The following is a 13,475-nucleotide window of genomic DNA, read 5'->3' on the forward strand; positions in this document are numbered from 1 at the left end:
AACTTCAAAAGGCAATGATGTCATTGAATAAATAGGAGCGCTGCACGTTTCAAGTCAAAATGGGGGGCTGATGTCTTTATTTGAATGTATCAGAGGGGAACCGACTGTCTTCAGAAACGTGCCATTGGCATTTTAATTTCATTTGACCTATAATTGCTGATAAAGCAGCGCGTATGAGCGCGGAGCTGCATTGTGTACAGCCGTTACTGGGGAAGCTGCAATATTTCAGCGCTCCTAAAGCGCCACCTCGTGGCAGAGAATGATTTTGCATTTCCAATAAGCCTTTCTTGCTGTTTATGGTCAAATCAATGCAAATATCAGCTCGTGTTTTTACACTGCAAACACAGAGTTGTAAATGAGAAAGAAGTTAATGTGCCTTCTAAAAATCTAAACAAGATGGTAATATTTATACGTTTTAAATTGACAATTTATATGCTTGAATTATCCCTTTTCATAAAAATGGTCTAAAGGCTGAAATGCTGTTGTACAAGGTTTTTGTGAAAACCTGTATCTGAACTGTAAATCATGTAATTTTATGGCTCAATACTGTGTTACCATAGACATTGTCCAACACCACTCATACTGTGTTCATTTTACTTGTGCAGCTCTTAAAATGGGTCATACATTGCCTTAAATTTATTTTTAAAAAATTCTGCAGATACCCTGTAAATAGTTAAATAAAATTCCTTCCTTCATATTTGTTGATATTTGTGTATTGAAAATATTTTTGATTGACATTTAAACTTCTATTTGATTTTCTATATTTAAAAAAACAAAAAGGTATTTTTTCGGGCTACTGAAATCTGAAGAGTACCTGCCCGAAGGGCTACCAGGGATTTTGAAATTTTGCGAGCCCTGCCCCCGCAATCCGCCGCATCCCAATTCCGTGTTCGGAAAGGAAATTAAGTCTACTACAGAACCCCTAAAGGGAATAAATAGCCTAAGAGATGGGAGGATAAAAAATATTTCAATACTTTCTCTCGCAATTATATCGTTGGGTATTTATACTGTATATAAATTGCGGGCATCAGGAAGCCGCTACTAATATGCAGGGCATTGAAACCGCTTTCGAATGCGTGCTCTCATTTCACTTTCACTTTCATAATTTGCGATCACACGGACTCTATACTACGGACCAGTACTGCCGCTACCACACATTTTACAAGATTAGACATTTGTCAGTGGTGCTCAGTATCTGCAAATCATTCGCCATTGTCCTATCAGTCATTTCTCCTTACTCTGTGTATGTGGTAAGTGAACTTTCATGTACTATAATTAGGGGTGCTCCGATCAGGATTTTTGAGGCCGATCACAGAAAGCAGTATCTGCCGATACCGATACCGATCTTTTTAAAGCCTTCTTTTTATCATTTATAACTATTTATAATGCTACTCCAATAAGGATTTTTAGACATTTATTCAGGGCCTGAATTTCATTTTTGAAAAATAGGGGGAATTCCCCTCTTAGGTGACCCTTGTGAGAGGGGAAGCAGCACGGACTGTGCTTTCACACAGGAGTCCGCTACTGATCCGTGGCTGTTTACCACAAACACATTTATCCATTATTTTGATTTCAAATCAAAACATTGTCACTGAAAATGCTTTTTCAGCATTGCAATTCTTTTTTTTTACACAGTACAGTAATACAATCATTCACAGACATGTTTAAGTGCAATAAATATAAGCAACACATTATTCAATGCGTTTTACTTTTGCATTTACTTCTAGATTTATTTATTAAGTTGCTCAAGCAATTGGCAAAACATTTAAACTACTTTTCTTATGTTATCCCAAACTTACCATTGACCGAAATAGACAGCTCTACTGCCTTTTCTTTTGCATTTAAATCTTTATTACAAGCAAAAAAAATGCACAACGTATGCACTGCAAATGGAGTAATGTGAACCTGGCATTGTGTGTGCGCTGCGAGTGTGCATGAGCGCACTGTCGCTGAATGGTTAAACACTGGCAAGAATAAAAAAGAAATGCAATTTATCAACTTTAGTGACGATGTGACACTGCCTCAATTGTGCAAGTGACAATTCCTGTCAACTGTGCAGCGTGTAGCTCACTTATAGACAGACGTGATGTGTGGTGATTTGAAGCCATTTGCGTATTTTGAGAGAGCGTGCATGCGCTGATTCACTCACGCTGTTTGTGAAATTACGTCTCGCACAAGGTTTTCAAATTACTTTAAGTTATTTAATGAAAAAATAGGAAGGTGAGTACCTCACCTTCAGAATTATAATTATTTCACCCGCGCCAGACTGAGACGGTGCCGCTGCATGTCGTGCCAAACCTCTCACGGCAGCGTCATCAGCTTGAGATCGTTTTTTCGAGATCGGCCTTTTAGAGACTGCCGATCAATCATCCCAACGTGATTATCGCCCGATTGTTATCGGTAGCCGATCAATCGGAGCATCCCTAACTATAATGTAACAGTTTACTGTTAGCAAGCGGCTAACAATGATCCTTTAGTGACTCAGTAGAATGTATTTGTTTTCCGTGCCTTTCTTCATACGGATTCACGCTTCGGGCACACTCCCTAATCCCCCCCCCACCCCCCACCCCCCTATGTCATTGTCCATCACGATGTTTCACTGTAGACATCGTCCGATGCCAATTTGGTAGACATTGCCCAACCCTTGTTGGAGCTGAACTCTGCAGGACACCGACCCTCCAGGACCGAGTTTGGAAACCCCTGCTTCAAACCATAGAACTATTGAATTAATTAATGTAGCATTTGGACCAATCAGACACACAACTTTTTGTTATATTTAACAAATAATATCTAACTCCCCCTCACTTAACCAAATGGCCAATTACGAGGGTCTATGGACCCTTCCCCCGAAGTGCACCTAACACCTCAGAAAGGCAGAACAGGCCTCTGGTCACCATGACAACTAATCATGATATCACTGGTTTTATTACGCCTCCAGGAATGTGAGTCGCTACATTAATGTTAATAGGGGTTCAAGCGCGAAGCATGAAGCCCTGTTGTAATTGTAAGGATTTTTATTACTAGGGGCCAAGCATAGGCACCTATTGTATCCGTTGGCGTTCTTATTTTCTTCTTCCACATGGAAGTCTATGGCAGCCCATAGAACCGCTTGCAGGAAAGTTATGAAATTTGGCACACTGATAGAGGACAGTCTCATTAACCACAGCAAATTTGGTGTCTCTAATTCAAACACTCTAGCGTTATCCCAATTTTCACTCGTTTATGCTAATAACCTTTGAAGGAAAATTAATTTTTTCCCTCTGAATCCTTGGCTCATGCGGAGTCGAATGGACACCAAAATTTAACATTCGTAAGGTCAAGATTTTTCACTATTTTAATAGTTTTAAAAAAACTACTTTTTCGAACTAGTTCGACAGTTTGTCTGATTTTCACCAAAACTGACTGCGATCATCTTCAGGCCATCTCTGCAAAGCTTTGACATATTGACACCAAACTTTGTGTGTGCCATTGTCACCTTACACTGACCACGCCACATCAATTTGGTAACAGCGCCACCTTGGTCCACTGATAGAGGACAGTCTCATTAACCATAGCAAATTTGGTGTCTCTAATTCAAACACTCTAGCGTTATCCCAATTTTCACTCATGTTTATGCTAATAACCTTTGAAGGAAAATTAATTTTTTCCCTCTGAATCCTTGGCTCATGCGGAGTCGAATGGACACCAAAATTTAACATTCGTAAGGTCAAGATTTTTCACTATTTTAATAGTTTTAAAAAAACTACTTTTTCGAACTAGTTCGACAGTTTGTCTGATTTTCACCAAAACTGACTGCGATCATCTTCAGGCCATCTCTGCAAAGCTTTGACATATTGACACCAAACTTTGTGTGTGCCATTGTCACCTTACACTGACCACGCCACATCAATTTGGTAACAGCGCCACCTTGGTCAAATGTGATAAACCATTCATTTTAAGCCATTAACCAATAATAATGAAATTTCCAAAAATGCTAATAACTTTTGTATAATTAGCCTATTGTGATGAAACTGGTCTCAAAATGTTCCTTGAGTTATGGCAAGAAAATAGATATCAATATTGCCATCTTCAGCCAAACTTAATGTCCCCCATTTTCATTTGTTGAAAACCTACTTTTTTAACTCCTCATAGACAGTTTATCTGATTTTTCAATTCAGATCATCTTCAGACCATGCTGACGAAATTTATGGATTTCGTGTCGATATACAAAATGGTTATTGTTTAATGCATCAACAGATTTTCTGGATTGATGCCAAACTGCATCCGAGGCTGTATCTCTGCAAAGCTTTGACATATTGACACCAAACTTTGTATTTGCCATTGTGACCTCACATTGACCATGCTTCATCAATGGTCCCCTACAAGCAAAATATAATAAAAATCATAATAATATCCAGGTCAGTGAATGTCGGGTATGTGCATATCACAGTGGATTCCAGTATGACTCATGCAGAATATAGAGCGTTTCAATGTCAAAGTCAACTTTATTGTCATTTTTAGCACATTGCATGGCAATGGTTAAAAGCAAAACATAGTTCTTTCAGGGAACAACGGTGACGCATATATATACAAATATACTACAAAAAAAAACGACAACAAAAAAACAATAGTACGAACAATAAGGTAGTTAAAGATAAATGAAGAGTGTTTGTAGAATGCTTATCCAAAGTTTGAATTTTGAATAATGATCATGTAATGTTAAAAACATTAACAGTACAAAAAAAGAAAAAAAAGTTTAAGTAGAATACAGATGGTAAAAACCATGTAAAATGAATAGGAATGAGATTATGCATTATTTATAACCCATAACATGGGTCTTACCCAATAAATGAATAAAACATTTCCATGTTAGCTCCATTGTACAGATTAAAACTTAGATTGTTCCAAAGAGCATCTTGTGCTTCATTCTTAAATCATTCTAGAGAACATTATTATCAGGTTGTTCATGTCAGTTCCTGTGCTGCTGTCAGTAAAGAAAAAGGGGACGTGAATATTAAACCATTCTAATTAAATTAATAGTATTTAGATTTATCTTTTTTCATGTATGCATGCTTCATTTATACATTACAAATTTTCGCGAATTTGTTTTTTTGTGTTAAATTAGAAAAATGCAGAATAGAAGCATTTTAACTAGTGACTTCTGATATTCGGACACAATTGTGTGTAGCAGGCATTTATTAGAATGTGTCTTAAATACCTTATTATTTCATTTTAAAGTGGATATCTGCACTTATATAAAGTGTAGGCTGTTTTCTTTCATTCACATGATTCCCAGAGTCTGTGTTTACTAAATTCACTTTCTAGATGGTGAACTTTGATTTATATGCAAATGGTAATTGAAACCAATATGGAGTTCTTTAGAAGTCATGTGACCACTTGTGTGAGATCATTATGTTGTGGAATAGTGGGTAAAACCCCTTACCTCATACTTGTGCTCTTTGCAGACTTTACCAGAGAATGAAGTGTCCTCAGTGCAATCATGTGTCTTTGGAAAAGGCACCAAACTTCTGCAGTCGGTGTGGCTGTAAGCTGATGTCTCAGTCAAATGAGACGGCAGCAGGTGGGTGCTTGAGTCTTTATAGATCTTACCATTTTAGATTCTGTTGTTTATTTCATTTGTTTCTTTCTATTATTTATTTCCTTACTTTGAATGCTTATTTATTTTTTTCGTTACATTTCTGTTATAGTTTAACGAAATAATAAAGACATGATTTAATATAAAAAGACATTTACTTTTACCAATAGACAGGACATTTTACATGTATATAAAATCTAACACAATATGCAGTATGGTGTACAGCTGTGTCTCATTTCACTTATTTGTGGTCAGTAGTTTTTTCTCCATATACTTAACTGTGGGATTCATTATATAGTAAATGAGTGAGCAGTTTCAGACACAACATAAAGTGATGTGAAAAAGAAAGGACATCCTATTGAATTCCATGGTTTTCCGTATCAGGACATAATAAAAAATAATCTGGTCCTTGGCAGGTTTTAAAATTTGGAAAATTAAACCTTAGATGAACAACAACATGACATATCGCAAAAATAAAGCCAATATGGAAAAGCCATGGGTGACAAACTAAGAACACCCTATGATTCAGTTGCTTGTAGATCCACTTTTAGCAGCAATAACTTGAACAAGTAAGCAATAACTTAAATAAGTAATCATTTTCAGTATGACCTCTGTATGAGCATCAATTTTTTATCATTTTCCCTGCCTCCAAAACAACTTTCCTTTTCAGCTGATGTGAACTCAGCTTCAACTTCAACTCCTCCCCAACCACCTGTAATGTGGGTTTAACTCATTTTGTGCAGTTTAGAAACTCTTGATATGTGCACAGACTGTAAAAATGTTCAGACGATAAATTACCCAATAATGAAAATTCTGCCATTTATTTGCCTTCATACTTTATCAGTCTCTCACAGCGTTCTGGAGGAATTTTGGCCCTCTCTTCTTTACAATGTTGCTTTAGTTTATTGAGGTTTTTGGGCATTTTTTTATTCATAGCTCTTACCACAACATTTCAGTCAGGAATGGATGATGTCTGGACTTTGACTGGGCTGTTGAAACACCTTGATTCTTTTCTTTTTCAGACATTCTGTTGTAGATTTGCTGGTGTGCTTGAGATTATTGTCCTGTTGCATGACCCAATTTTGCCGAAGCTTTAGCTGTCAGATGGATGGCCTCACATTTTTTCTCGTTGATTATACAGTTCCACTTAGAAATACTTCAAATTACAGAACCAAAATCAGCTGAGAATGACATTCCATGTTGACTTTGTCATTAATATGTTGCAAGCAATGTTGATATGCCAGATTATATTTACTACACCATTTGAACAGAACCATTGTCTGTTAATGGAATGACATTGCGGACAGTGAGTCCTAAATATAGGATTTGAAACTAGAATTAGGTGTTGAGTGAACAAAGGTTTTATAAGAGGTTGTGACTACTTTTTAGAGACTGCTGTGTGACCTTTGTTTTTTGTTTATCAGAAAAGCCACAAGACGAGTCTCAAACATCCTCAAACATTCCACACAGTACCGATGCAGAAATGACTGATATTGGTCGTGAATCAGAAGCTTTGAATTACCAGATTGCCGGTGTATCTTCAAAACGACCAAATGAAGATATAAACCCTAACCCAAAGAAAAAGGTGCTGGACATGTATATCAATTTTAACATTTAAATAGTCCTGGAATTTAAAAAAAAAATGTATTTATTTATTTTTTTGTTTATTATTATGTTTCTATTCTTATTATGCATTATTGGTGATTTATGATGCAGATTTTATTCACCCTGCTCCTACAGAAAAGAAAGAAAAAGAAGAAAAAAGCAGGTGTTGCAGAGGGGCCTTTGTCTCTGACCTCTGATCTCTCTGATATATCGCTGAATGATAAAGAGAAGAAAATGGAGAAAGACCAATCTTTTGAGAGTGATGGCTCCTACTGCTCTGTAGATGATATGCCTAAACCAGCTGAATCATCCTCTCATCTGAGCCCACCAGAGAATGAATCCACTAGGGCAACACAACTCAGCACAACTTTACCCCATGCTGGTGTAGATCAGTCTGTTGAGCAGTCAAATAGTGGCAAGGAGAGTTGTGTAGCACCTGGAATGTTAAAATCATCCAAGTTAAATTTGACCCAAGAGCCAATCAGCACCAGCTCTGCCAATGATTCTCCAGCAGTGTCAGTGGGAGCAGATCAGACAGCTGAAAAAAACAAAATTAAATCTAAGAATAAGGGTCAAAAGAGCATGTCCACAAGAGCACAGACAACTCTAGATCAGAGTGCTACTATGGACCAGAATGCAAACATAAAAAGCAGCACAGGCAATCAAAAGGAAACAGATCATCAGGGCATGGAACCACTGAAGAATTACAGTTCCAGTGGAGATTCAATGATGAAGGTTGAGCACAGTGAGAAGCAGCAGTCTGCTCATGCTAACCAGATGAATCCAGAATCCAAAAAAGTAAATGAAAGCGGCAATACAGAAACCAATAAGGACAACCAAAAAAAGTATGCTAAATATTTAGTTGAATTTTGTTAAATTATGCTTCTTTTTTTAGACCAGGTTGCTCATGCCATTTGTTAATTAAAATGCCCTTAAATATACTTTGACTTTGAAAATTACAGAAATCAGAATGAGGAACCACAGAAATCATCACAGGACATGGTGTTTGGCCCACAGAGTAATTTAAAGGTAAAAAAAGAAAAATACAAATGATATATAGATCTCATCTCAGAAAGCCCAAATGCTGGTTGATTGATTGGGAAAATGTATATATTGGTCTGTTACTGGAAATTGCAAATAGAAATGTAATTGAGCATTTCGGGGGGTTTTTTGTGTAGAAGAATCACAGTTCCAGTGGAGATTCAAAGTTAAAGGATGAGCACAGTGAGAAGCAGCAGTCTGCTCATGCTAACCACATGAATCCAGAATCCAAAAAAGTCAATGAAGGCGGCGATACAGAAACCAATAAGGACAACCCAAAAAAGTATGCCAAATCTTTTGATGAATTTTGATAATTTTGCTTGTATTTTAGACCAGGTTTCTTATGCCATTTTGTTAAATAAAAAATGCCAATAAATACATTTTGTCTTTAAAAATTACAGAAATAAGAATGAGGAACCACAGAAATCATCACAGGATATGGTGTTTGACCCACAGAGTAAATTAAAGGTATAATTTATATAAACCCAAATGCTGGTTGATATATTGGGAAAACGGTCCGTGTACGTTCATTTGTTTTTTTTAATTTAACATTGAAAACAGAAACATGAGAAAACGGCACCTTTTTTTTTTTTTTTTCAACAACAAAAAAAAAAAGTACATGCATATTTCTGAAATAAACACCTAATATTTGCCATAGAGAATCTATGCCTACACAGAATTAAGCCCTGTCTACATTTAGTCATTTAGCAGACACTTATAATGAATGCATAATGCATTATAAAAAAACTATAATATGTTGTTTCATGTCAAAATAATCATAACAACGATTATAATACATTATAAAACTTACTTATTTGTGGTTATAACTTTTATGAGTGTGATTTATTATAACACTCAATGAAAGGGGTCATATGACCGCTAACAAAGAAAATTATTTTGTGTATTTGGTGTAATGAAATGTTTATACGGTTTAAGGTTAAAAAACACATTATTTTCCACATACTGTACATTATTGTTTCTCCTCTATGCCCCGCCTTTCTGAAACGCGTAGATTTTTACAAAGCTCATTGGTCTGAAAAGCGAGGTGTGCTCTGATTGGCCAGCTATCCAATGTGCTGTGATTGGCCGAATACCTCAAGTGTGTGATGGAAATGTTACGCCCCTTACCATACTGTGATGCCATGTCCCGTTGCGACGAGACAAAACCAATAAAACCGAGGCATTTGTAGCGTCCAGTGGGGATATAGTTACTGATTATAATGACATATACTGTCTTTTTATGCGTTGCGTTGCATCGCTCCGCGAAAAACATAAAACCATGTCTGCATTTGTGATCAGAGAAACGACAAACAACTAGCACTGCTCTACACTGCTCAAAACTCAGTTTGAATCATCAGTGGCAAATCCCTTAAATATGAAAACATACTTTACAGGCTGTGAGTCAGCATTATTTGTCAGAACACCAGCATTGTAGGCTACTCTCCCTGGAAACAGTCCTCGTCCTCCATAAAATGTGCTGCACACATCTGAATATTTGGTTTGAACTGTTCTGGAACAGTGTTGTAAATACAACTTAACCACTGATTTCTAGCTGTGTCCTCTTTTGGAAGACCGAACAAAGTAGTTTCGCTTTCACAATGAAACACAGCATCTCCACAACATGGTGGCTACGGTAGCAACAATGCTACAGCGAGAATCAAAGTTACGCCTTCTTTCTTTGCGTGATTCTGAACATTTGGGCGGTGTTATGCAAATTTTCCACACAGTGATATAGACACGTGGGGGTGTGTTTAAACTAGGCGTTTTAGGAGGGCGTGGACGAGTCTTAACTTTTCTCAAAGAAATATTAAAAGAATATCTCTGGGTTTGAGACTTTAGTCTTTGCAACTTTAGGGGTCTTATCTATTCACGAACAGCTTGTAACACTCCAAAGAGAAAGGAAAACTTGAAATCGCATCATATTACCCCTTTAAATCCACTTAATTTATAATGGATTATAAATCTCATATCTTGACATTTATTTAAGATCTGCACAGTATCTTACTGATATTACAAATATGGTTAAAAGCAAATGTGGCATATACAGTGGTGTGAAAAAGTGCTGGCCCCCTTCCTGATTTCTTATTTTTTTGCATGTTTGTCACACTTTAATGTTTCAGATCATCAAACAAATTTAAATATTAGTAAAAGATAACACAAGTGAACACAGCATGCCGTTTTTAAATGAAGGTTTTTATTATTAAGGGAAAACAAAATCCAAAACTACATGGCCCTGTGTGAAAAAGTGTTTGCCCCCTAAACCTAATAACTTAGTTGGGCCACCCTTAGCAGCAGCAACTGCAATCAAGCGTTTGCGATAACTTTCAATGAGTCTGTTACAGCGAATTAGTTTGATGATCTGAAACATTAAAGTGACAAACATGCAAAAAAAATAAGAAGTCAGGAAGGGGGCCAACACTTTTTCACACCACTGTAACACATTCATCTAATCAAATATCTGACAGTATGGCTGTTTAAAAACAAAAAACTATTTTTATTTATTATTATTATTACTATTATTGTTGTTGTCGTCGTCATTGTTGTTATTTATAAGTGGTCTTTGTCTGCTTTAAGTAAAGTAACATCTTAACAATGGCAAGATATGAGACTTATAATACATAACTATGGGAAATATAATCCATTGTAAGTTAAGTGGATGCATTGTGTTCATTGTGTTATAAATAACCATACTCTTAAAAGCTATAACCACAAATAAGTAAATATTATAGTGCAGTAAAACTGTTGTTATGATTACTCATGAGATGATGCAATATATTATACGTTTTTTTATAATACATTATGCATTCATTATAATGCCTTAAGAATACCGTATAATGTATTATAAATACGGGCTTCATAGATAGTGTTACCAAAAGGAGTGTATTTGAAGACATAGACCAAATGCACAGGTTGTCAGGATTGCGCTGCCTACAGTGTGTGATGCGTGGTTTGTGAGTGTTAGTAATAGTAGGGATTTGGAAACGCATAGTAAATATCGGTCATAAAAACTGAAAGAGAACTGAAACAAGTTGTAGGAAAGAAGCCTAATAAAAAGCGATATTTGTGTCCTTTTTCGGTGGAGTCGCACAGGTAGAGTCGTTGGTCTTTACACACTTCGGTCTTCACACGTGGACCGCCGTGACCACTGCCACGGTATACTAATCTTATTTATACCCATCTGACAAACTAATTGAATTAAGCTGAACATGCTTTACTTTTTTAAGACAACAAAGGGCCAAGCAAGCGCACGAAACTGACAAGGTACGTGATACAGCATGAGACCAAACGCAACTTTTCAACACCGTAAACAAAACAAGGATTTCCTAGCAACGTTAGTAGCGCTAAAAACTAATGAGACAAGAAATAAATACACTTACACGGTGCTTTCAACTTCAGCTGATTGACTGCTTCTCTCAAAGAGTCTTTCTTTACACTGTTCAAGTCTTTTTGCTGCGCTTAACCACGCTTTAATGTTTAACACAACAAAGGGCCAAGCAAGCGCATGAATCTGACAGGTACGCGATACAGCATGAGATCAAACGCGACTTCAGCATGTCTCAATGCAGTCAGGCACTGTCAAAGCCATGCTAGTCTGGTTGTTTGATGGGAGAGAGATGAAATGTAGTTGCAATAAACGCTTTAACTATAGCACTGGAAGACTGTTATTCTGTTGCATGGAACTGAAGAAGACATTATGACCACACCATTTGATCTTTGATTGACCAATCACTGAAAAGGGGCGTTTCATTACCGCCCACATGTGTAAATCGAATATTCAAGCGGTTTACCCATTTTTTACCCCTAAACATAACTAAAAATCAAGGCAAATTCTTTTTTTTTTTTTGAAAAAAAAAAAGTAGTTTTTTCATGTTTATGTTTTCAATATTAAATAAAATAATAATTTTAAAAAATGAATGAACGCAACATACACGGACCGAAAACCAAAACATTGATCTTACTGAAAATGACAAATTGAATTTTGACCATTTTGGTTTATTTTATGTGAAGAAGAATCAGGGTTCCAGCAGAGATGCAGCAGTGAAGGCTGTGCACAATAAGAAGCAGCACTCTTCACATGAAAAGAAAGATTCTGCTGCTGACCAGAAACACAATAAAAATGACAATACAAAAAGTCAGTGTGACGTGCCACCAAAAAGGTATACAGAATTGTGTGATAAATGCACTTCTTCACAGCAATTTGTTTTTACATGATTATTTTCATATTTTTGAACTATAGGAATCCAGCATCAGCTCAACATATAAGTTCCAGTGACAGACTGACAATTTACTTTCATGCAGTCTTGTCAAAAGACTTCAAATTTAACCTAGAAGAAGATCTTATCTTCATAAGGGCCGGTGGTTGCCTTGGTGACTGGGAAAATAATTTGGTCAAGCTGTCTGTGTCACGGTTAGTAAAGTTTTTCTGGACCACTTATCGACTATTCATTACTGAAACCATTTATTTGAAAATAATATGATTTTTAGGGATCTCGGTGAGCATGGATTTCTTATCGAGGGGAAATTTGTATGCAAGAAGACCAGTGCAGAAGCTGTGTCCATACCATACAAGTATGTTGTATATAAAGCAAAAAAGCAGAAGTATGAGTATGAATACATCTACAAACTGGATTCAAATGAAACCACCAACAGATGTTTATTTGTCAAACCACGTCTCCTAAATGATGAAGGTAGGTGAAGCTTGTCAAAAGTATATATACTTTTTGTGTGTGTGTGTATGTGTATGTGTATATATATATATAGAGAGAGAGAGAGAGAGAGAGAGAGTGATATAGATATATATATAGATATATTAGGGCTGGTGATTTAACGCGTTAATTAGTTTAAGTAATTACGGTGAAAAATGAGTTAAAATTATTAACTCATTTAAAGGGGGTCATATGACATTGCTAAAAAGAACATTATTTTGTGTATTTGGTGTAATGAAATGTTTATGCAGTTTAAGGTTTTAAAAAAACATTATTTTCCACATACTGTACATTATTGTTGCTCCTCTATGCCCCGCCTTTCTGAAATGCGTTGTTTTTTTTACAAAGCTCATTGTTCTGAAAAGCGAAGTGTGCTCTGATTGGCCAGCTATCCAGTGCGTTGTGATTGGCTGAATACCTCAAGCGTGTGACGAAGTGCTACGCCCCTTACCACAGTGTGATGCCGGGGAGGGGTTGACGCCTATGGTACACTATTAAAGGGGTCCTATGATGCGATTTCAAGTTTTCCTTTCTCTTTTGAGTGTTAC

The 13,475-nt window shown here is 36.5% G+C and overlaps 1 protein-coding gene across 1 annotated transcript in view; it reads left to right on the top strand.

Annotated features, from left to right (window-relative positions):
- Positions 1-13,475, top strand: part of LOC107555077 (E3 ubiquitin-protein ligase rnf213-alpha-like) — a 127,183-nt gene that overhangs the window by 32,787 nt on the left and 80,921 nt on the right. The window contains exons 2-10 of the mRNA XM_016237774.1: positions 5,445-5,560; positions 7,000-7,160; positions 7,316-8,025; positions 8,143-8,209; positions 8,359-8,504; positions 8,623-8,689; positions 12,230-12,378; positions 12,459-12,629; positions 12,707-12,909. Coding sequence (XP_016093260.1) covers positions 5,458-5,560; positions 7,000-7,160; positions 7,316-8,025; positions 8,143-8,209; positions 8,359-8,504; positions 8,623-8,689; positions 12,230-12,378; positions 12,459-12,629; positions 12,707-12,909 — 1,777 coding nt within the window. The 5' untranslated portion in view covers positions 5,445-5,457. The remainder of the gene's footprint in view (positions 1-5,444; positions 5,561-6,999; positions 7,161-7,315; positions 8,026-8,142; positions 8,210-8,358; positions 8,505-8,622; positions 8,690-12,229; positions 12,379-12,458; positions 12,630-12,706; positions 12,910-13,475) is intronic.

This window comes from Sinocyclocheilus grahami, unplaced genomic scaffold, assembly GCF_001515645.1.
Source record: "Sinocyclocheilus grahami isolate Dianchi unplaced genomic scaffold, SAMN03320097.WGS_v1.1 scaffold524.1, whole genome shotgun sequence".
Lineage (NCBI taxonomy): Eukaryota > Metazoa > Chordata > Actinopteri > Cypriniformes > Cyprinidae > Sinocyclocheilus > Sinocyclocheilus grahami.